This window comes from Serinus canaria, chromosome 2 (genome assembly GCF_022539315.1).
Source record: "Serinus canaria isolate serCan28SL12 chromosome 2, serCan2020, whole genome shotgun sequence".
Classification (NCBI taxonomy): Eukaryota; Metazoa; Chordata; class Aves; order Passeriformes; family Fringillidae; genus Serinus; species Serinus canaria.
The window spans coordinates 92,642,498-92,665,627 of NC_066315.1; the positions used below are offsets into that span (position 1 = coordinate 92,642,498).

Below are 23,130 nucleotides of genomic sequence, written 5' to 3' on the forward strand. Positions count from 1 at the left end.
TCTGAGGTATTAGAAATAGTATTTAGCTGCTAACAGTGCTCAGAAATAGAGAAGAGATGGCCAGCTAAGAGGCAGTCTGATCAGGAAGGTGTGAATACCATAGAAGAAAACAGAGAAAATTTGCACTTTTCTGACAACACATATCCACAGAATAATTACTTTCTCTTCAAGCCAGTTCTCTCTCTTCATGTTTTAATATGACTTTCTGCAACCTTCCCAGCCTACCGCAGTACTTTGCTTTTCAAAGCAATCCAGTTGTGCCATTGTCAATATTTGAAATCTGAAAATCAAAACAATATTCTGATATTTTTATGACCAACTATCATTGTCACTTATATACTGTTTTGACATTAAGTTGTTTTGGATTTTTGCATCTGTACCTTGTACCTGTTAAAGAATTTGTTGTATGCATCAAATGCAAGAACTTCTGTGTAGTCCTTTTGAGGAAATGTGGCTAAAATTTGTCAGTGTGAAGTGGAACTGCAAAAACTTTAAATCCCACTTTTGTTTCTTTTGTGCACATCCGTGTAAGTATGCACATGTCCATTTTGAAAAAAGTACAAGTGTATATTTTAAAAAATATTTGTATATAAATGCAAGTGTATATTTCAATATTGATGCTGTGCTTCTCTCCCTGTATGGCTGCAGATGTGCTGTCTGTATTAGTTTCAAAAGGCAGCACCAGTAGCTTTTCACCCTGGGGAGTCTGTTTATTCTGATCTTCCCTGTGAGCTACAGACTAAATGTTTTCTTCATGTTAAGCCAGAGCTTTCTACTGCAGATGAAACTTGCCTTATGGTACACAGCGATAAAGCCTGAATAATCAGTACTTTTTTCCTTTTAGACTCTTGTCTGAAATTCCAGACAATTCTGGGTTTTTGAGACTTGGAAGATGAAAGATCTGAGGAGATGAGAGCAGGAGACTCAGAATCTCAAGTCAGTGCCTGTAACAGTTGAGAAATATTTATATGTCATGAAATATATTTAATATATTTCAATACTTAATATGTATTGATTTAAAATTAAATATCTTTAATATATTTAACAGATATGTAGTACTAGTATAAATAAATTATCTTCATATTCTTGGAGAGGCTTCGAAGCTCGCAGTAGGTGAAACCCACTGCATAAAGTAAAAACTCTTTTGTCTTTGGTGCACTATTGCACAGAAAACTCAGTGTGTTTGGGATGAGTGACATTATTTCTGGAGCTTGGTCACGTGAGATGAGATTCTAGGTCAAGGCTGCACACAATGTTATATTTCTGTGCTGAAATAAATAACTTGTCATGTGCTGCAGGATACTTGCTGGTAGAAACTTGCTGAGAGGAGGTCTTCTCCTATGGTGGGGTGCTAATCTCCAGTTTTCTTCAGAATCAAATCTGTGTTTGGAGAAAATCTATGTTATATATTTTATTTGAGATGGATCTGAACCACTGTAATCCATTGCATTCAGATTGGCTTAAGTGAAGCATGCTTGTTTCACTTGCTAGCATGTAGGTGCTACCCTAAGCACTCAGCTTTAGGATACTTTTACTTGACAAACTAATTTTATTGTTGGTATTTTCTTTCTACAATACAGTACTTTAAAAAATATTCAAAATAAAAGGTTTTTCTTTATATGTGCTTCAATTAATTTCTTGCCACGTAAGTAAGAATATTGGCAAGAAGAAAAAAAAACAGGTGAAATACCTAATAAAAATTTAGCTTTGAAATTTTTTCCTCTTGTTTTGACCTCAGTGTTATGTTATGTTCTACTTTCCTGCAGTCTTCTCAGGAAGGGAAGGAACAGAACTACTTTCAGGAGTCCCTTCAATATACCTTTTCTGTCTGTTGCCTTCTTTTCCTTTCCACTGGCATTTTTTCTATAATTTTTCAATTTTTATTATTATTATATTATGCTATGCTGTATAGTCTTTATAAGGATTGATAAAACCATATACAAATGAAAGTTTTATGGAGGCTGGGGGAAAGGATCCACAAGATCCCTGTTATTGGATATGTTCAGTCAGGATGGGGAGCTCTGGGTTCTCATACCCTCTCAGCAGATTGTACAGGTGTCCTGGCTGGTGGCTTTAACTCCAAGTACAAGGACAACCAATGGAGCAAGGGATATGTCTGCCTTTGGCAAGGGATGCTGAGATCTTCCAGGCATCAGATTCTGCTCTGGGATTTTACAGGGCTCATAATGCCATAGCATAATGCAGTTAATACTGTAATAATGTAATATTCTATTGCAGCTGTTGAGTCACCTGATTATGGAATAATAAAGGGTTTATGGCATTTTGGGAGCCGGTAGAGCTTGACACACATACTTTGTATCAACTAAATTGCATGTCTTTGATAATTTCTGATGATGTATGTAAGGAACAGGAAGGACCCTCTCGACATGTCTTGCATGTAGCCCCTAAGGGAGATGGCTCCAGCAGGAGCAGTGGCCCTTGGCTTTGATCCCAGCTTTGAGCTCTGGTCTCAGCAGATGACAGGTTGTTCTGGGTTTTGTCCCATAGGTTTGCTTTAACCAAGCAGGCTGCAAGCCGTGGGCTGGTGGAGCAGGTGCAGAGCTGCTGTCTTTGTGCTGGAGCCAGATGGCCATTTAATTGTCCCATTTAATTGTCCCATGTAATTGTCCCATGTAATTGTCCCATGTAATTGTCCCAGTCACTGACTAAGACTTGGCCGAGTCTCTTGCTCGGTTCTCAATTCTGCTGCTGCACTGCCCAGTTGGGTCTTGTGGCCTTAAGAAAATGGGGACTTAAGGAAATGGGGACTTCAGGGACAGCTCTGGACGTCTGGACTTCTCCTGTAATGTTGTTAGTTTCAAACCTCAACATGATTCATAGCCTAACGTTGTTTTCTTGAAAGAAATTGCTCGATGCTTCCCTAAAGTAAAGATTTCTGGTCTGTGCTGGCATATCTTGCTTCTTACAATGTTATTAGTATCAAGGTGATAGGAAAGAAGCTTTAAATAGGAACCCTTATTTCAAAGGATTTATTCCCTGGGATTTTGCAAGGAGAACCTTTATATCTGTTGAGTTACCTCTTACCAGGACAAGAGCTGAGGGCAAGAATTTTGAAGGTTAAGAATATTTCAGCTTTCAAAATCCTGTTTTAGAAAAACAATTTTTCATTGTTCAGAAGTAAGAAATGATTACTTGAATGCTGCACTTGAGGGGAAGTGCTAGACTTTAGGGCTTGTAAACTTGCTAACTAGAATTGCAAATTAAGTGTGTTTGCTTATCTGTATGCTTATACTTATTCACTTGGTTTAATAACTGCAAATATTTTTTACCTGTAACCTCTTCAAATGAATATATTTGTTGCTTATATGTAACTCAATCAGTTCTTTGTCAGGATAATCCACTTTTATTATAGTAAATCATTTAAGAAGCTACAACTGCGGGGTCTTAGAGGCAAAGGATGGGACTAAGCAGAGTAATGGTAACATTTGCAGTGTTAGGGAATTGAATTTAAAAGATGTCTCAGTATTTCCAGCTGGCCACCTCTTTTTTAGCACTGTTCAGTGCTAAAAAGGCAGTCTCTGGGTCTAAAGTGATTATGAAGTACCATGTTGATTCAAGCTGCTTGACTTAGACTTTCAGATCACAAGTAGCCTATATATGGAAAGGATTGAATATATGTGTTAATAAAATACAGCTATTTATGCTTTTGTATTTAGAGTCTATGGATTCTGATCTGGATTTAAGATTTTTTTTTCCATCATGCTCCACCTGTTTTGTTCAGTCCTGGCTCTGATTCACACAGCTTTTTTTAGTATTGTTTCGACGGTGGCCCTGGCAGTACCAATTTTACCCAAAGTTACATAGCCTCTGGATTGTGCTACCTCTAGGGGAGAAGGTGGAGAGCTTTGCGTGGTCTCTTGTGCTTATGTCTGCAGTCCCCACTGCACAGCACATGAATAATACCAGAAACTCTGCCCAGAGTGACCTGCTCCCTTTTTATGCTGAAATGCCACTGAAAGACGGGCAGTGAAATTAGCTTCTTGTTTACCCACAGGTTTCTCTCCAGTTAAATTCTCTGCCTAGAGAAGCAGTTGAAAATAGTTGGTGCTACTTTGTTTTACAGTTGCCCGCATGACTCCTTTCCTTCCTGCTGGCCTATAGAATCAAGGCATGGATTTTAGCCTCCACAACACATATGCAGTGATGTAAAATTCTATTTATGTGCAGAGGGTTACTAAGTAACAGTTGCTGAGGGAAATGCAGTCTTTAACTGTGTGACGTCTGTGCACTTAAAATTCCCAGCCAAGTAGTGCATTAACATAGATTTTGCACATTAATGTAATGGGCTTTGCTGTGGGCAGTGTGAGCAAAACCTTGGGAAAACAACAGTGTAGTTTAAGGAACTGTGTTCTCTGTAGCCTGACCCTGTGGACAGGAGATGAAACCAGTTTTTGCCCTTCTACCTCATCATCTCCATTAATGATCCATGGAATATCCTGAGTTGGAAGGGACCCACTGAGTCCAACTCCTGGCCCTGCACAGGACATCCCCAAGGACATCACACCATGTGCCTGAAAGTGTTGTCCAGACATTTCTTGAACTCTCTCAGGCTTGGCTCTGTCCAGTGCCTAGCCACCTGCCCATGTGCAGAACCTTCTCCTAAAACCCAGCCTAAACCTCCCCTGACACCTCATCAGGCAATTCCCTTCAGTCCTGTCACGGATCACCAGAGAGGAGAGATCAGTGTCTGCTTCATTTGCCAGCTTCCAGTCAAGTGGGACCTCTCTAGATTCCCAGGACATCATTGAAAACATCCCAAGACCACTGACATCCCAAGACCATTGAAAAATCTTTAAGGGAGGTCTCCTGGCAACATTGGGCAGCTCTTTGAGTATCCTGGGATGAATATGAATTCCATTAGGCACTATAAACTTGAAGGGATCCTGCTGAAGAAGCAAGTGCCTCACAGGTTCAGGTTGGCTGGGAGTTTATAATTCTTGCATTTGCAGTCCTGCAGTTCACGGTTCTGGAGGCTGTATTTTAAATATTTGTGTGTATTTTTTTGTTTTTTAATATTTGTTTGATATTTGTGTGTTTATTTGTATTTATATCTATATCTATAAAAAGGATTCCACATGCAATCACTTTGTTTCATGTGTGTACCTTCCTTCAGGGGGAGGAAAGTTTAGTGGCAAAAAGCCAGAAAGAGTTGGGGATAGACTGGATCTTGATATTACAAGGAGAATTTCCCTTTAGCTCTTCTGTTAACTCTGCTTCTAATTGTTCACAGTCTATCAGACTAATTGTTCACAGTCTATCAGAGGATTTGTTTTTCCTAAGGATTTTTTTTCAATAAATGTTACTTGGGAAAGGTCATGTGTCTAGCCTTGAAAATGAGCTTTTGTATTGGAAAAGATTCTACTTAAATGATCAACCCTTCCTTTAAATCACACCTAATATGACTTACAGTAGAGCTTTGAACTGAAGACCTTTTATATGCTGATAAAGATGATTTGTTGAACTTTGATGAAGTCTTCCAGCTTTTAACTCATTTCTCTATTACCAGGCTCCTTTTTGTCTGAAAATACTTGGAGGGTAGGGAGAAGTGTACATGTATGTAAATAATTATTGCAGTGGGAAGGTAACATGGGCTTATCAGGCTGTGAAATTTGCTCACTGTGGCTTAAGGAGATCTTAATTTCAGTGAGGTTCTTACATTAATGATGTTGAATCAGAGTACATAAAAGATGGGCAAAAATAAATTTTTATAGTGAAGTACTATCACAGTCATTTAGTTAAAGAGTCATAAATATCTATCAGGCAAATCATTAGTCATTATTTTTTTTCGATTTCAATGACAATTGTTGTTTTAGCTGACTCCAAGGAGGTTATTTGTTGATCACTGAGAAATGCATTATGGCCTGGAGTTGATCTCATGTTATTTACCTGGGCTCTTCAGTAACCAGCATTGTCACTGTCATGGGAATAGTATTGTAATTTGTCAACTGTGCAAAATTTTCTTTGTTTATTTACTTATGACAATTGTTTTTTAGTTTATTTTCTTGTTAATTCTATGCAAATCATAAAAAAAAACCATAACAGCAAACCAAGCAGAAACCAAACCTAGTGATTCCATCTCTGTAAAAGTTGGTGTGTTTTCTGTTCCTGGAATTATAAAAGTCTCTTAACATTTTTGATGGGGTATACTTTTCAAGTTCTGTCTGACTGCATTTTTTGCCTGTGTTTGAGAGAGTGTAGTACCTGAGGGTTTTTGAAGTCTTTCATGCAGTTCACTCATTTCGGTTTTGAAGCCAGAAACTCTTCCCTCTGGAGAGAAATTGATCCTGAATTCTTCATTGTTCAGTCAGGATCCTGTTTTTCTGTAACTCTTTGTGATCAGCTGTAACTGCTCGAGTGGTTTTGAGCTGCTGTATTGGCCACAGCTTTTCCCTCAGGAAGCTGTCACCGCTGCTGGGAGTACTGACTCTGAGCAGGGTGTCTTTTGAGTCTACAGAAGAAGCAAAACAGAACAAGGGGAGAAAAATAGTCACACAATTGACACATCTGTTCTTCCAAAGCCTTTTCTTGTTGCTCCATAGGGGCCCTGGTGTTTAAATGCCCAAATTTTAATGCCAAATCGGTTTAACTCAAGTTCAGGAGAACTGGAGTTAAACCGATTTGCTAATAGCACCTGCTTTTCCTGTGTGCTTCAGGAGCAGCTCATCAGTTTCAAACAATTGTAATACAACCATTTGTAGTTACGTAATTAAAATGGATTAAAAAAAAACCAAAAAAACAAAAAAAACCTTTTCTGCAAAGCTGCTTCCAGGTCACTTGACGCCTCAATCCTCATGAATGGAATTGTCCCATTTCAGCTGCAGAGTTTTGCATGTGCCTTTATTGGACTTCATGAGATTTTTGTCTCTTTACCTCTGTGGCCTGTCAAGGTCCCTGTCTGAAGAGCACCTCTACCTCTGTGCACTGACCAGCCCCCAGTTTATTATTATTACCTGGGTTTTCAGTAAAGACACTAAATGATATTGGCCTTAGTGTGGATCCCTGAGGGGTGCTGCTGCTGACTGACAGACAGATGGACTCCGTGCTGTTGACTGCCATCCTCTGAGCTTGGTGGTCCTAGCAGTTACCCACCCCTTGTATTCCACCTACCCAGACTTTATCTTCTTGGTTTGACAGGAAGGGTAGAGTGGCAGACTGTGGGAGGCTGTGTCATAGGCCATGCTAATGTCAGGGCAAATGATGTCATGCTTCTCCCCTCCTCCACAAAACCAGTCACTTTGTCACAGGAGGCTATTCAGGGGGTTAGTCAGACACCATTTGCCCTTGATAAATGCAAGCAGGGTGTTCCTATACACCTTCTATCCATGGGAGAAAATTACTGTTAAAACAGTTATGTCATCTAAAAAAAGAAAAAGAGCTAAGCACTTGAAATGCTGTGTAAAAAGCATGTCTCTCTTTTTACCAATGCATCATCACTCCCTCAGTGTTCATGCAGAGGTTTCTGTTGAGTACAAAATGTACCCACCTCTGACAGTCTTTTATCCTTCAGTAAAGTATTGCACTTTTGAATTATTGACAAAAAAAAAAAACCATACTGAGGCCTTCTTTCGGAGCAAATCCACATAAAAGAGGAAGGAGGTGTGAAGTGCACTTTCTGGTTGTGTGATGATCCCTGATTTCTTGAAACCTTTCTAGAAAGATGGGCAGTTGTCACAGAGTTACCAAGTATTGACAGATTGATAGCAACCAGTATAGTGTGACAGTACAAGGCAAATATTGATTGGTCACAGAAAAAAAGGCAATGCTGCCTGGCTGAGCTGTCTTTGGGTTTTTATGTGGTTGGTTTTGTTTTTTGAGTTAGGTTTTTTGGTCATTTGGTGGTTGTTGGCTGGTTTTTTTTGTTGCTGTTTTTGATGGGGGTTTTTTTGTTTGTTGTTTTTTTTTTTTTAATATCTATACAAGAGGAAAATTAGGCACTGGAGGAAAAGGTGGAAGTTGAAAAAAAGAACAAACATTCCTGCCTGGAGTTGGAGACGTTCCCAGGCAGTGAATAGGTATGCTTGCTGGTAGAGCTTCATGTTCCCACCTAGAGCCTGGGGCTTCCACAGATGATGGCTATAAATAGTGCAAAGTAGCACTAATTTAAATCACCTTTTTTTTTTTTTTCCTTTTTAACATGTAGCTCATGAATTTCAATGTAATATTTCTCCTGAAGATGTAGAGTTCTTACTAGAACCCCTCTAATGAATCAAACCGTGGTAAATTGAATCATCTCTGTAGTGATTAGTGATAGGACCCAAAGTAATGCTCTGAAGTTGTGTCAGGGGAGGTTTAGGTGGGATTTTAGAAAAAGTTTCCAATGCAGAGGGTTGTTGGGCACTGGAAGAGGCTTCCCAGGGAAGTGGTCACAGCACCAGCCTGAGAGTTCAAAGAGTGTTTGGACACTCCTCTCAGGCACACGGTGTGATTCTGGGCCAGGAGCTGGGATCTTGGTGGGTCCCTTCCAACTCAGCATATTGAATGATTCTGTGATCTTTTTAAATGACAGTTTCTGTTTGGTTTTTGGCTCACTGAGTGATAAGCCAGTTGCTCACAAATTGTATTTCTGGTCTTAACTATTTCTCCTGTCTGTACAAGCCCATGAGTGTTTCGACGTCATCACTTCTGATGCTTATTTACATTGGTATTAGAGAAAATGGACATTTATCTCACAGTCGGTATCAGATTTATATTGCTTGATCTTTCTCAGGTTTAGCTTCTTTGTTTGACTTCATATGTTTGGAAAATGGTAGCTACAGCTGTTTAAAACCATACTGTCTCTGCAACAAAACAAGAAATGCTCCTGAAGAATGGGATTGTGTATTGTGCTGTAGGGGTTCTTTAAATTCAGTTATTAGATTAGCTGCTTATGGTTTGTAAAAGGTGTGAGGACATCTTATGAACCATTTATGTTATAGAGCATGTATCTTATCATATTTGCCACCTGGAGACACTTTGGATAGATGCCTACTGCCCACAGTCTTTTTTATATGGTGTACAGAAATGGCAGCAATTAACTCCACAGGAAAACCTTTCCTAGTTCCAGGTGAGTAATAGCAGGTGTTTGCAGATGAATCAGGTGTCACCTGGGACTGAAGAAGCACTGAGTGTGAGCTCTGAGTCATTTCCTTGGGCTCTCAAGATTTGTCTTACCACTAGCTCAGTGTGGTAAGCAGCAATAGTTAACTTGAGATCATTATTTCTGAGGGTCAGAAACATGTTAAATTACTGATATGTGGAGAAAAATGTAACGTTTTAGCTGTACTCCTTGCATGTGAAATCACCAATATTTGCTGGAAGCTCACTACATAATTTTATGGAATTTTGGAAAAGCATTGATCATATTGCATATCTGACATGCCCACATCTGCATGTCTGGGCTGCATTAGACTGAAAGTGCGCTCCAGAGGAGGGCACCAAAATCTGGAGGTGTTAGAGCCACTGGGATAATAAACCAGATGGTGGCCTGGTAGCCAGAACCCAGTGACAGGTCAGGCTCTGAGCGACAGCCCTTTAAATGCCTGGCAGCCCCAGTGTGATCAGATGCTGAACTGTGGGGCAGCTAATGAAATTGGCTTCTGCCATTCATTAACATCCAGATCTTCAGGATTTGTTGTTGTTGTTTTCCCCCTCACGGTGGTTAATACAATTTGAATGCTAATTTAGACATTTTAAACAGGCTGAAAACAAACAATTTAAATGTCATCTCTCTGGGCATGTTTGGGTAAACAGTTGGGTTTGTTGTGCTTTTTTCCAAAATATTTTGCTTCTTAGACTTCATTATTCCCTTCTGAAATGGGAAAGTTCACCTGTTGAATATGTAGGTTAATATTTCAGTGTGCAGCTTCATGCGTGTGTTACAATGGTCAATTTTTCTTCTCTTATTGGTGCAGTTGTAACTCTGCAGAGTAGTTTTTGTGAGAGTGCCTCTGTGTTGGCTTAAAACATGTAGGGAAGCATTGTTCTCCTGTTTGTTTTCAGAAAATGTGGTGGGTTGACCCTGGCTGGACTCCCAGTGCCCACCAAAGCTGCTCTATCACATGTCTAGTGCTTATGAACATTGTGAAAGGGAAATAATCATGCCAGCAAGGGTTCTGCTCCTCTGTTCCTGTGTTCTGTGATAAAGGACACAGAAGTCAAAGCAAGCACTGAATGGGAGCAGTTTCTATTTGTGTTCTATTGCTCTGAGATTGCTTCCTTGTTATTGCAGTGGATTGGTTTTGGTTAGATTTTTTGACATTCTTCTGATTTGGGTTCTATTGCTTTAGTGCTAATTAGGTGTATTGTTTTGAGTTATTTGCTTTATGGCACTTTTTCTGGTTCAGTTTAGACAGTTTCTTGAAAAATGACTGACAGCTAGAATATTTCTGAAATCAGTTAATCTCCTCTTCAGATTTTGCTTTTTGTGGTTGTTAAGGTAACTAGGAAGAATGAGAAAGGGATCCTCATTGTGCTTTCTTCAAGTGTTTTAAGCAAAACTAGAAATTAATTTTAATAGGTGTTTTGAAGTTGCTCTTTAAAAAATATTCGGGTAAGTATTGCATACATTTCAATGTATATTCTTTGTTTCTTAGGAAATATCTCTTGGGTTATTTCTCTGTGTTCTAGTAAGTAGTTTTATTTATGTACCATTGACAGCTATCTGTTTGTTAGAAACTGATTTATACTCGAAAGGCTAACAGTGGGCTGCTGAAAGAAAAGGTCAGCCCTATTTGGGCCTAGAGTAAATCTCTGGGATGGTATTGTGGCTTTCTGAAGAGGTAGCTGTTCTGAAAACTGCTTTTAAAGTCAAAAATTAGCATTTATCATTCGGTTGCTTCCTGCTGGTTGACTTGTGTGAGAATTGAAGTTGCTGAGAGTTTATGGGCAGGCTCTATCTCTTAAAATGATCTATAAAAAGTATTTGCAAAGGTGACTAATACTGCTGAGAAACTTGTATTTGCTGAGGTATGGAAAGGAGTGGTAACTTCTGGTCTTTAAGCACATTGAGAAAGAGACTCCTTGAGGGGCTTTAATATGGTTCTAAAAACTAATGGTCCCTCTTTTCTTTTTTTTATCAATATTATCAATATCAATATCCAGGGTCATTACATAGGTGCAACTACATTTCTGTGCATGCTGTTTTCCCATCTCATGTATTTTCTCTTCTAGTTGAGAGATTTGGGTCCATGGTGGTGTGGTGATGCTGGTGGGGGCTTGTGAAATCCTTGGGCTCTTATGCCCTACTTCTCTTCCTTGATATGGGGGCAGCCTTGATGCTGGTGTGGGTGTCCAGAGACTGGTTGTATGGCTCTGGGTCTGAGGAACAAGGGCACAGGAGCCAAGGTTTTCTCCCTGGTGCTCCCAGTGGGGGCGTAGGGCTTGGACAGAAGTGAATGGATCCTAGAGGTCAACAACTGGTGGCACAGCTGATGCTGACAGCAGGCTTTTGGCTTTTACAGCCATGGATGCTGAACAACAGGCTTTTGGCTTTTAGGGCCATGGAGTCCCTCTGTGAGGGCCAGGGACTGCTCAGATGGAATCTACCTGACCAAGTCAGGGAAAAGCCTCATTGCCATCAGGCTGGTCAAGCTGGTGAGGAGAGCTTTAAACTAGGAAATGTAAGGGAGAGAGAGATGACAACCCACAGACAAGTGAGGAAGTGATGGAATGGGCTGGCAAACAAAGGGCACAGGGTGATCCAGACAAGAAGAACCTTGGAAAAACATGTAACAGGGCCAAAGGCAGAGGTTGATTCCTTGAACTATCAAGCAAATACTCAGTTTTGCCTAGAGTCTTAACTTTCCTGGTGAGTCTGCATTAGACTCAAACTTTTGATAAAACTTAATATCTTAATGTTTCTAACGATTTTTAAAAGAATTTTTTAAATGTGATTGTACAGTGGGGAACTATTTTTTAGTAGTATATTGATAAAGTGATCCTTGATAACATGATCGATGTCTTTACTTATCTTCACATATTGCTTGATGTTTTTTAAAATTTATTATGTGGGAGTTAAAGATGTCATACCACTGTTTTGCAATTATATAAACTGTTTTGTGGCTTTATCAGTTTCCCTTAACTAAAAAACCTCCCCTTGCTTCTACGCCAACTGCATTTCAAAACTCTTATCTGAGAAGAAATCTTTATTTACATTTTGAAAAATGCAGTTGTGTTGACTATTTTGTAAATATTGACCCTGTAGGTCTTGACATTTGAAAACATTTTCTTCTAAGTGGTATTTGTGTGTTTTACACTACACAGAGGACATATGCACATTCTGGGAGCACAGAGCAATAAAATTCATTTTCTTTCAAGATCATGCATTTAATGTTGGCCTATTTAAATCAAACAGGAAAATGGAAAAGTAATTTTCTGTCTTGGGTGGATAGAGAGGTATGTGCACACCAAGGCCTCGTTTTCTATGGCTGCAGGGTCGTGGCAGCTTCCCCCTGAACCAAGTGTTACACAGCAAACCTTTATTTCCCATACAGACTGGAGTGAGGGAGGGAATCTCTGGTGGATTGGACCCAAGAGCTGGTTTGGCTCTGTTTTCTCCCTTTCTCCCCCTCATGTTACTAAGCTGGATTGTTTTCAGCCCCTCTTTCGCCCCTTGTCTGGTTCCTTGAGGGACCAGAAAGTTTTGGGAGCAGCCTAACTTGTAGGTATGGTCAGGAGGGAGGACACATTCCTTGGAGATGGGTTGGGATCTTGGCAGGAGTGCATGGCAATGATGAGCTGAAATGTCTGTGTCAAAATACCTTGTCACTTTGGAAAGGCAAAATTGTCTTCTTCTTAACAACCCACCAGCCCCAAAAAACCCTTTTTATACAAAATTCAGGAAACATCTGGTAATTTTCTTTTATCACAGTTCAGAAACATTGATGAGTACTGTGGTCAAAATTTTCTTTGAACCTACAAATCTTGCAGGAAATGTAACGTATTTTAGCATCAGGCAACTTGTATGTGCAATTATTTTAGCTTTGGCCTAGAAAGATACTTCTTGGGGCTAGAGACTAAAGTGACCTAAAGCACTTTCAGTGTGCTGAAAAATCTCCGTTCTAAAATTAAGTGCTTGATGTTGAATTTAATTCTTGGCAAATAAAAGTAAATTTTGCTTTCAAATGCTGAAAATGTCATGGTAGTTTTTAGGGAGTTGAAGTGATGTAATTTTGAATATTTTAAAATGTTTTTTACATAGCTGCTTTTGAGCTTTCTTTCCTCATGAGCTAGAGACTTGAAAGTGAAAATGAAATTCAAGAAGTTGAAAGTTCATGTTTGGTGTTCACTAGTTGTTTCAGAGTGTGCTTCATACTCAATAAGCTCAAAGGGGATTTGAATTAGTCTGTTGTATCTCTTTCCCACTGTGAGTAGAACAGTGGGAAAGTGTTCTAAAGTTGTCCACTGTTTTTGTCTTCTTTCTGTAACCTTAGAGAAAGCACTACCAAGGTATTTTAATTACTCAAGAAAGCCAGTCTGCGTCCGTGTTGAGGAAATGACCCAGACCCAAATTCTGTGTAATTATTTTGCACGCTGAAGGACTGGTTCATGCACGTAATGGAATTAGGAATAAAATACCAGAAGTGGAACTCTGCCTTCCCTGCAGCCTGGTTTGCTGCTGGGGAGCTGGGCAGAGCTAACCCCTGTTGTTGGGTGCTGAGTTCCTGCTGTGCACGTTTTGTTGGCACAGTTGTGCTTCAGCTCTTTGCAGCCCCCACAGTCACAGGTTCCCTTGGCTCCTGCGGGCAGGTGGAGTCGGCGATTTACGCTGACAAGGGGAACCTTGTGTGTTTCCTCTTAGCAACGTTAAGGCTGGCTGCAGAGTCAGGATGTCAGCTGTGCTGGGTTTTTGTCAAAAATACCTGCAAAAGCCAAACATTTCACACCTAGGGGCTGAGAAAAGATGTTTTGCTGGTAATGCAGCAGAAAGGTTCATCTCTAATAGTCATTTACTGTTCTTGGGTTTGACACTTTTTCAGTGAATATTTCTGAGATGCTCTGTAATAGCTTTCATTTTATAATATATTTCACTCAAAATATCTTCGAGATAATGGAAGAAGATAAATAGGATTTACCTGATTTTTTTAAAAAACTTTTTTTTTACTTATCTAAGACACTCTGAGTATCCTCTTGTTCCTGGGTTACTGCAGACATCCATCCTTGTGTTTGATGAACCAGATTTGGACACTGCTTCAAGCCTAATTTCTTATTTGTTGTTTTTTTTTAAACAACCATAAGCATCATGCAAATGCAGCAATGCAGGTTTACATAGCCACGGTTGGTGGGATTCTGCAGAAGGACTGGAGCCTTTCCTCTGTGTGTCATGACATCAGGTAACTTCTGTACTGAATGATGGTTTGGAACCATGCAATCTCCCAGATGTGCTCCACACAGACAGCTGCTTCCCCTTCTGCATCTCTTCCTGTGGATAAAAGGTGCAAATCACCAGGTCTACTGCCATGCTCAGTCCTCTATAGGCCCCTGAGGAGGATTCAAGACTGAGGATTTCTAATTGTGTGGCAATCATTTTGATCTTTATTCATTGCAAACTGCCAAACTGAGACCTCTGATATGAGAGTTCAATATATGAGGTTTAAAGGCATTTCTTACCTGAAAAAATAAACCCCAAAATATTTCTCATCTTTTCTCCCTGGCTAGTGGATTTTGTACCTTTTTAAATGGCTTTAGTTTGTTGTTTTTTTTTTTTTTTCCACCTGTTAATTACTGGACATCATTCTGTACCTAGCTGCTAGTTTTTGTGCATCTCTGTTGTGCTTTTACAATAGATAATCAGATGCTTAGTATGTTTTTCTGGTATATTGGTATCCTGATATGTGAACTCAGATTTTATCAATATGCTAGAAAATAGAAGTGCACTCATTAGCTGGGAAGAAAACAGGATTGCTGTTGGACACTTCTCTTACAACCCTTCAGAAAGACCTCCTGTGGTGGCATTTGAAAATTGCCAGTCTGCTGGGGCCAGACACTGACATTGTTCAATGGATTTAAGAAGCTTTTAAGGGGGTGCACTGAGGGTTGAGGCTGCAGCATCCACACTGTGTTTATGACTTAAACCACATGCTTTTCTTGAAAAACAGAGTGAAATATTTGCACTTGTTCAGCACGTGGCTAAAATAAGTGCTTAAAGGTGAGTAAATTTGCACTCAGTTTAGATGAGATAAAGATGATGAATGGGCTGTGGAGGCATTGATATTGACAGCTGTCCCTTTTCAGACTACTCTGGAAATCAGCTTGAACACTTTTACAAAAAGAGACATGCTCTTGTGCTTGGTGTCCGAAGTACCTGTTTTTGATTTTGTCCCTTGAGAGTTGTTATGGCTCCTCTTTGATTCCTGAGGTCAGGAGCTGCTTCCATCCATGCATGTGCCTGCCAGATGCTGTTTGCAGTGGAGCTGTAGAAAACCTGTCTGGGTTCAAAGCAGGTACCACATGCTCTTTACATTAGTTCCAGGTGTTCTGGAGGCTGTTGAACCTCACAGTGTTCCCAAGTGTGGGTGTATGTCCTTGTACTGGTGTTCACAGTTTCATCTTCTGTTGCCACTGCACGGCTTGTGCAGCTGGTGTGGTGATGGATGCTCTGCCCCATAGGACCAGGGTGGGATTGGCAGGGGAAGTAACAAGTCACAGCCCTGCCTGTACTTGTCTGACTGATGTGATTCACATCCGGGTTTCCTAGGTATGGTTTCAGGGTTAATGTGCACAGAGTGAAAGGCAGTTGCTTGAAATTGAAACTGTTGACCCAAAGCGTATTTTTGTGTCTTGTCTTTACCTGTTTTGCAAATTCCTTGTGGTTCTAGGAGGATTCCTGATCATGGCAGTATCTTAGAGTACCTACAAAGTAAAAGGTCACTCAAATATCTTTTCTTCTCCCTCTGCCCCTATGCACAGGGCACCTGAGATAATTTTTTTTCAGTTCACAGTATTAATGCAAACCTCTTGAATCTTGCATGGGGTTGCCTGACTTGTTTTTTATTTAGTTTTTGTTTCCCAAATGAACACTGTCATTTTAACAGCTTGCTTCCAAATGCCTTTAGCCTCTGTGACTTGTATGGGCACAGTAATGAAATCCCTCATTTTCTTCCTATTACATGCTTGAAATTCCATCCTCAGCACAGGGGAGTACTGTATGGACTAGTGAAAGCTGACTAGTAGCACACTGTAGGTCCATAAATTATCTGTTGTATTCTGAGCTGAATATGAGAACCCCAGTGTGGTCAGGAACATTTAAAGGTGAGATATTCTCTGTATTAACCCAGTTTGTACCAACATAGAGCAGGGTGCTGGTAACACCAAAGTCATGAGTTCCAGTATAGGCCATTGACTTGAGTTGGACTCAGTGGTCCTTGTGGGTTCCTCTCCACTCAGAGTATTCTGTGAAATCTGTGAAGCTTCTTCATAAACAGAAATAGTTTTAAAAAGCCTTTCATAAAAGAAGGTAAGCACATAGCAAAATAGTGTAGAACCGTAATGCGGAATGGAGCAAATTTTTTGAGTTGGAATTCAGTGTTTTTTACTTGGTATTTTAAAGTTTCAAAATAGACTGAATTAGTTTTTTCAAAGTCCTGGATAATGTGTTTGAGGCATCTCAAACCTTTTTAAAAGTGCCTTGGTCTGCCTTGGGGTTTAGTGATGAGAATCCTTTTGTTTGCATCTTCTTTTGAAGTTCTCTTTTGGTGACAGCAGCAGTAGCACTGTGCTGTTGAAGCTGAGAGGAAGAGAAAAATGTCCTTGGAAACTCTAGCCATCTCTTTTTCCATCACCATCTCATATATTTTTCTTTCTTATACCTTATATAAGATTTTGACACATGAATGGGAATTTTATTGAAACTGTGAAGTAGAGGATATGGTGAGTCTTACATTTTAGAAACTGCATGTAAAAAATCTGTAGAAATGAAAATTAAACTGAGAAAACAAGATGTAATAGAAAATGGAGATAATGATTGTGATTTTCTTGATGTTTAAAGGAGTTAATTTATTTACCTGAAAATTAATGATAAAATTTGCATCCTCTTCTTGGCTGGTAGGGACTGAGGAACAAACTGGTGTAGGAGTTCCTGGAATGTTTACAAGAGTTTGGAGCTGTATAGATAGGACAAGCCCAGCTTCAGTCTGGCATAACCTGGTTCTGAATGATGGCTGTAGTCTTGTACAGAGCAGTACAAATCTGCCAGTATGACATGGTTAAAATTGACTATTCACCCTCAGTGCAAGAGGCCTGGTGCTTGCTAGCGTATGTGTGAGTTTCTGTATCCAAAGAAAGGTGTTTAGGAAATCTGCACATTTAGGAAGACCTAATGATCAAGTTCAAGAATATGTTTGAACATGCTTGTTAGTGCAGGTCCAGGAGATATCAGCTCACCTGAAGAGGGCCAGCTGCCATTCCATGAATTCCTGCTGCTAATAAGTGTGGTCCACAGCATCTCATCTGTTTGACTGTGTTAAGCTGTCTGTGTAGAAATTCCTCTCCATGAACAGGAGCTAAAATTTTTGATGCTGATTGAGGTGTCTGATAAAAAGTAACAAGGAATTTCTCCAGAATTTATGACAACAACATTGTTAATCTGGGATGCAGAATACAAAAATTACTGGGAAATTATGACTCTTAAGACTGACTTACATCCTGCCTTGCTGATTGCAGGAGTATTTGGTATTTAGAGAAAAATCCCTGCATTTGACAGACTTACTGATACTTGTCTCAGTCCTGTTAGTGTCACAATTTTGAAGGAGCCCATATTAATGTTTTAAAGAATGTTCTTACTTTTCCCCCATGGAACTCTGTGGGAAATCAGTTATTTGTGAGAAGAGACAATGTGCAGATTGTCCTGAAGGTATACTATAGCCTGAACATCATACATACATTTTATGAATATTAAATGAAAGGTAGCCTTGTGTGTTCAGGGGAATATCATTGCAGAAGTGGAAAATCAGGAATGTTTTGCAGAGTTCTTCAGCTGAGTCTGGAGCAGTATGATCCACTACTATGGATATTGTTTAGATTACCCATATTGTTACTCTCTTCAACAACTTACTCTTTTCCTGTTATTTCAAAATGAAGGTTTATTGCCAGTCAAATCTGGTTTTATCCACTAGAAACTCTGGTCTCTCTTTTGAGGTGGTGCCTGTTGTTTATCTCAGTTTTGTAGATGTAGCATGGGGGAAGAATCAAGTGTGTAACCATGTCCCCAGTGCTGCTGGGTTTTGTGGAGGGAAGGTAATGTGCTGTGGACAGGAATGAATGACAGAAGGAACTGGAGAAATGCCTGTGCTGCCAAAGCAGCTGCTCATGCACTCAGTCTGTGTTGTCTTGCTGTGGCTTTTGATACCTGTGTGGCACTTTTCTGAAAAGAAAGGGAATTTTAGCTGTTTTCACTTGTGTTATTGGAAGGGAGCTAAACCTACTAGCTAAATATATACAATAAGAAAAATGAGTAGATTGTAAAAGGCAGGAATGAAAGCACAGGCAGTATAAATCAGTGCTTCACTCTGGATTTCTTTAATTCTCATTGAGACATAACACTTCTTGAATAATCTGTTTATCTCTGATGAGAAGTTTTAACTTTTCTTTGTGCTTTTATCACTTAGAAAATTAAGTCATCGAGTAACAGCTTTGTGGTTTAAGGAAAAGAAACAAGCCCTTCCTAACTAGTATGCAAAAATGGCAATGTAATTAAAAAGCTGGCTTGAATACTCTGGAATACAACTTTCCATTTCCAAGGCCTATGATTCCTTGAGGACTTAGCTGCCTCTCTAAATGTAATATGCCTCACTGCACTTTCTAACCTGGCCTGACACTGTAGTACCTGCAGAGTACAGCCCACTCTACTTAAATATTAAGGATTTCTTAATATTTCCCAGGCAAGTAAAGATCATCTAAGTAGGCACTGATAGCAACAAAATACAAGTAGCCTCTTCTTGCACTAATGGGTGTATGTATAAAAAACATTTTTGATATTGGTGTTCGTTTGCTGCAAATATTTTGATAGCTACTGGTTATTTGTATGGTTGCCTATCAGAGTTTTAGAATGCTGTGTAATATGGACACTGTGGTGTGCACATGGTGGATGATAGGAAAACAGGTGAACTGAGTCATAAGGGACCAGGGGACAGCTACAGTGGAAAGCTGGGCCAAAAATATCTTCTAAAACTGAGGCAGATTATGATGCAATTCTAATTTTTATCAGGTCTGAATCAAGAGCAGCTGTATATGTACATATGAATGTATACAGAGCTGCAGTGTATATGCACATCTCCTTTTGAAGCTGCTTTATAAAATAATAGAAGGAGTTCCAGTCTGTCACCAGCTGTTATGATGCAGTAGCTGCTGGTTTGCTCCTTAGGTATTCTGTGGTATTTTGGAACATGAGTAGTCAAGGAGATGCTTTTTGGGGGAGACAGTTTTTTGTGATTTTAGGCCTGGACAATATTTATTTCATGCTAAAATCAGGTATTATCTACTCTCCTGGGAACTGATACTGTAAAATAAATCTATATTCCCCTTCACTTCTGAAATTGCATTGAGCACTCAGCCTGAAAGAGCTAGGTAGAATTATGTTTACTCTGTTATGTACAAAGGGCCTTTATGTTATAACCAGCCTAAAGCACACTATAGCTGTTGGCAAAGAATCTCTTCTGGCACAGCTCAGGCAGTGCAAGGGAATGTGTTTTCACTTTTTCTCTTCACTGATTGCAAGGATGGAGACACTGAAAATTTTTTAGGACCCTAAAAAAAGGAATCAAGCAACTGACCAAGTCTTGAGTTTTTTTTCCATATAGCTTGGTTTGAAGCATCTGATCATTGATTGTTCTTTTGCAGTGATACGTCTTGTACTGATTTTGGTAGTACAAGTGTTATATGTGCCAGCAATAATGTATTGAGTAGATTCTTCCAAACAATAAAGCAAAAGAAGTTTTTTGAAAGTTTGCATTTTGGTTAAGAAGGCATGCCAAGCAGAATTATATCCAACCATACACTGTCATGTTTTAGGCTGATACATAACAGAACTTTGCCCTCAACATCGTGGGGCTGGCATCTGTCAACACCAACATTGTGCCTTTTGCAGGGAGCAGACAGCACAGCTGCTGTGTAGTTCTTTCCAGTCATTTAAGTCAAACCAAAATGTCTCAGGGTTCAGTCTTTCTAACTTCCCTGAGACTGCCAAAAGCCTGTTTTCAAAGTAAGGGATGCAAACATTTCCCCAGTAAGAGCTTGGAGTGACAACTCCTTTCACAGACACAGCTGAGTGTCTGCTGGATAGTGTTTTGCTGCTGCTGCTCTTGGTGCCTTGCAGCAGGTTACAGACTCTCAGCTGTTTCCCAAGAGGAACAAGAGCATAAAGAGCAGCAATCCCTCCCCTCCTGTACCACCAGCTTTGCCATACACTAAAAAAGATGATGAAATACAATTAAAGATGGAGCTAACAAGCACCATCTTTACCAAGCCTGGAGCAATAGCTCTTATCAGGAGTTCAGCTGTCCCCTTCATTTGGGAGAGCCCTGAACTTTTGATCATCTAAATGTACTGATTTTGTCTCATCCATGATGACACAGGGATTGACTTACCCTGCTGTAGTCCTCTTCTGCTTTTTTTCAGAGTTGACTGCTCTTCTCCATCTCTCTGTACAACAAAGATGTAGTTGATTTGCTGCTCACTATAGAGCAACTAAAATAGGATGGAGAACCTGACTCCAATATGCAGTTTACAGAATCAGTGGCCTCTCAATGCAGGTGATCCTGTCAACCAGCACAGACCTTAGCCTATGTCCCTTGTCCAAAGGGACAGCATTGCAAACTGTGTCACTGCACAACTGACAGATTATGTCTCTGGGGACAGGACTTGGTTAATTGTGGTGATCATGAAGTTGTTTACCCAAAGCAAGTTGTGTCCCAGTACAGCCACTACTGATTTCTGGCTGGGTCCCTCCATGGTCCCAAGGGACACTAGTTAAGCCAAACTGAGGTGAGCATCTGCTAAAACTGACTTCCCTCCTCAGCTCTGAGAGGTACCAAGCTGATGGGTTTTCTGCATGGGACACACTCAGGTCCGTTGGTGCCTTGAGGGAGTGCACAATCCTTTCACTTTTGCACATCCCTCCTGCTTCAGGAAGACCCTGCACGGTTCCTCTGAGGCAGTTTCTCTGTCTCTGCTTTTCCCAATTCTTGTCAGCTGCTGTGTGACACCAGTAGGCTTGCTAGGTCCATCTTTCATTTCTTTCTGAAAATTCTTGCTGTCTTGCTTCAACATCTCTTGAGTTTATGTGCCTTAAGTTTGCACTTCTCTGTTCTGTAGGGAGATTAACAGACTTAATCTGCCTATTTTCTGACACCTTCCTTATTGCTATTAATAAGGGGAAATAAGAGAAATTTCAAAGTGTGCTATGTTTCTGAGAGCAGAGATGGTAATTTTTCATGAACAGATTGTATAGCAGCCTTTTCAAATATATGTCAGAGTTTAAAAATTGTATTTCTCAAAACATCACACAAAGTCTTCCAAATGAGAATGTACTTGAATAGAGCAATATGTATCCTTCAAAAAGCATAGGCATAAAACATTTCTCTTTTATTCCTTCCTCAACTCTTTAAAGTAATATTTAATATTGTATCAGTCACTTCATATCCATCATTCAACAGCTGACTGCTTGTGCAGTTTACTGTCTCCATTGCTGTAAGCTTGTGAATATGTTTCTCTTGAGTACTAAAGTAAAACATTTTTAAAACATGAGTTATTTTTTCTTAAGTAGAAATATAAATATTTAAAACTCAGTGTTTCACAGCTTATGTTTTCCTCAGACTTTTCTAGCTGGGAAATTAAATATTTTAACTTCTGGCAAGTTAAGTGCCGAAGCTGTTGATTTATCTCTAGTTACCCCAGGTAGCTAACTGGCAAATTTCTTTCAGAAATAGGTGAGTCCTTCTGCTTTAAACAGTCAAGCTCAGGACTGGTTAATGACTTGAAGCTCTAGCTCACTTGCCTTTCCTGTATAAGGAGAAATATTTGTGTACTATCTTCTGATCTCTTGGTTCACTAAGTCAACATGGAATATGTCAACAGAAATATAACTAAATGTGAGGAGGAAAGGTGGAAACTTACAAGTCTGTTATGGTTTAAGATCTCTCTCTTGTTTAAATGTCTTTTCTACCTCTCCAACTGATGTAGTCTAGTCAGATTAAAACAGACTCAAAAGAAAATCATGATTTTCTGAGAGCATTTTTCTTTAATATTTTGCAAAACCACATGTGTAGCAAAGATAACAAAACCACATGTATTCATTAAGAATGCAATTACGAAGTTTGAAGAGTGTTTCTATTTGAGAGCTGTAAAAGAAAGACTAGTCTCAGTAAATGTTTGTTTTACAGAATGCTGAAACCAAGGTGGAAGAAGCAGCTAAGGAGAGTCCAAAAGCAGCCAGACTAACACAGCAGTCATCAGAGGACAATGAAGTATTTGGTGAGTTACTGCAAAAAGTTGAAAATGTTATTTGATGTGTTAGCACAAAGGAATTCCCACAAAGACGTAGTGATCTACTTAATGTTGATGTTCAGCATTTGAGTGCAGGCTGCACAGTCCCATAAAGACCTGGAAAGATTGAGGAAAGATCCAAGTAGAAAACAAAGAGGGATCAGAAGTCTAAAACAAATCATCTCTGAGGAGAAGAAAGATTGAATCCAAGTTTTCAACAAAATTAAAGGTTTATGCAGTGAGGGAAAATAAACTTTTCTCCATCCATAATGGAGAGGATAAGCAATGAATTCTTAAAGCTGCAGAAAGAAAGATGCAATCAAATGTCAGGAAGGGAAATACAGAAACAAATACTAAAGCATTGTGATACATCATCTGGAAAGTGTGCGGATTCATCATTGCAGGCCTTGAAAAACAGGTTAGACAAGTAACTGTCTAAACTGATGTAATCATCTTGTGCCAGAAGGATAGAATGGATGACCTTTGAGAATTCTTGGAGGCCTCAGTTTTAAATGAGCTTCTCTTGGTGTTTTTCTCTGAATCCTTTCTCTGCTCTCCATAGAGGTCTTGCTGATTTTTTATTATTTGATCTGAAAGCCACATTTGACCTTTTCTTCTGCGCTGACTTTTTGAAAAGAGACAGGAAGTGATAGA

At 39.6% G+C, this 23,130-nt stretch overlaps 1 protein-coding gene across 9 annotated transcripts in view; it reads left to right on the forward strand.

Moving 5' to 3' along the window:
- The window catches only part of MBP (myelin basic protein), a 108,894-nt gene that overhangs the window by 33,760 nt on the left and 52,004 nt on the right, over window positions 1–23,130 (forward strand). For 8 of the 9 annotated variants that reach the window (XM_050971829.1, XM_009101571.4, XM_018908203.3 and 5 more), the window contains exon 3: window positions 22,374–22,464. The exons of the other annotated variant lie outside the window; for it this stretch is intronic. In XM_050971829.1, coding sequence (XP_050827786.1) covers window positions 22,374–22,464 — 91 coding nt within the window. The remainder of the gene's footprint in view (window positions 1–22,373; window positions 22,465–23,130) is intronic. 9 annotated transcript variants of the gene reach the window in all.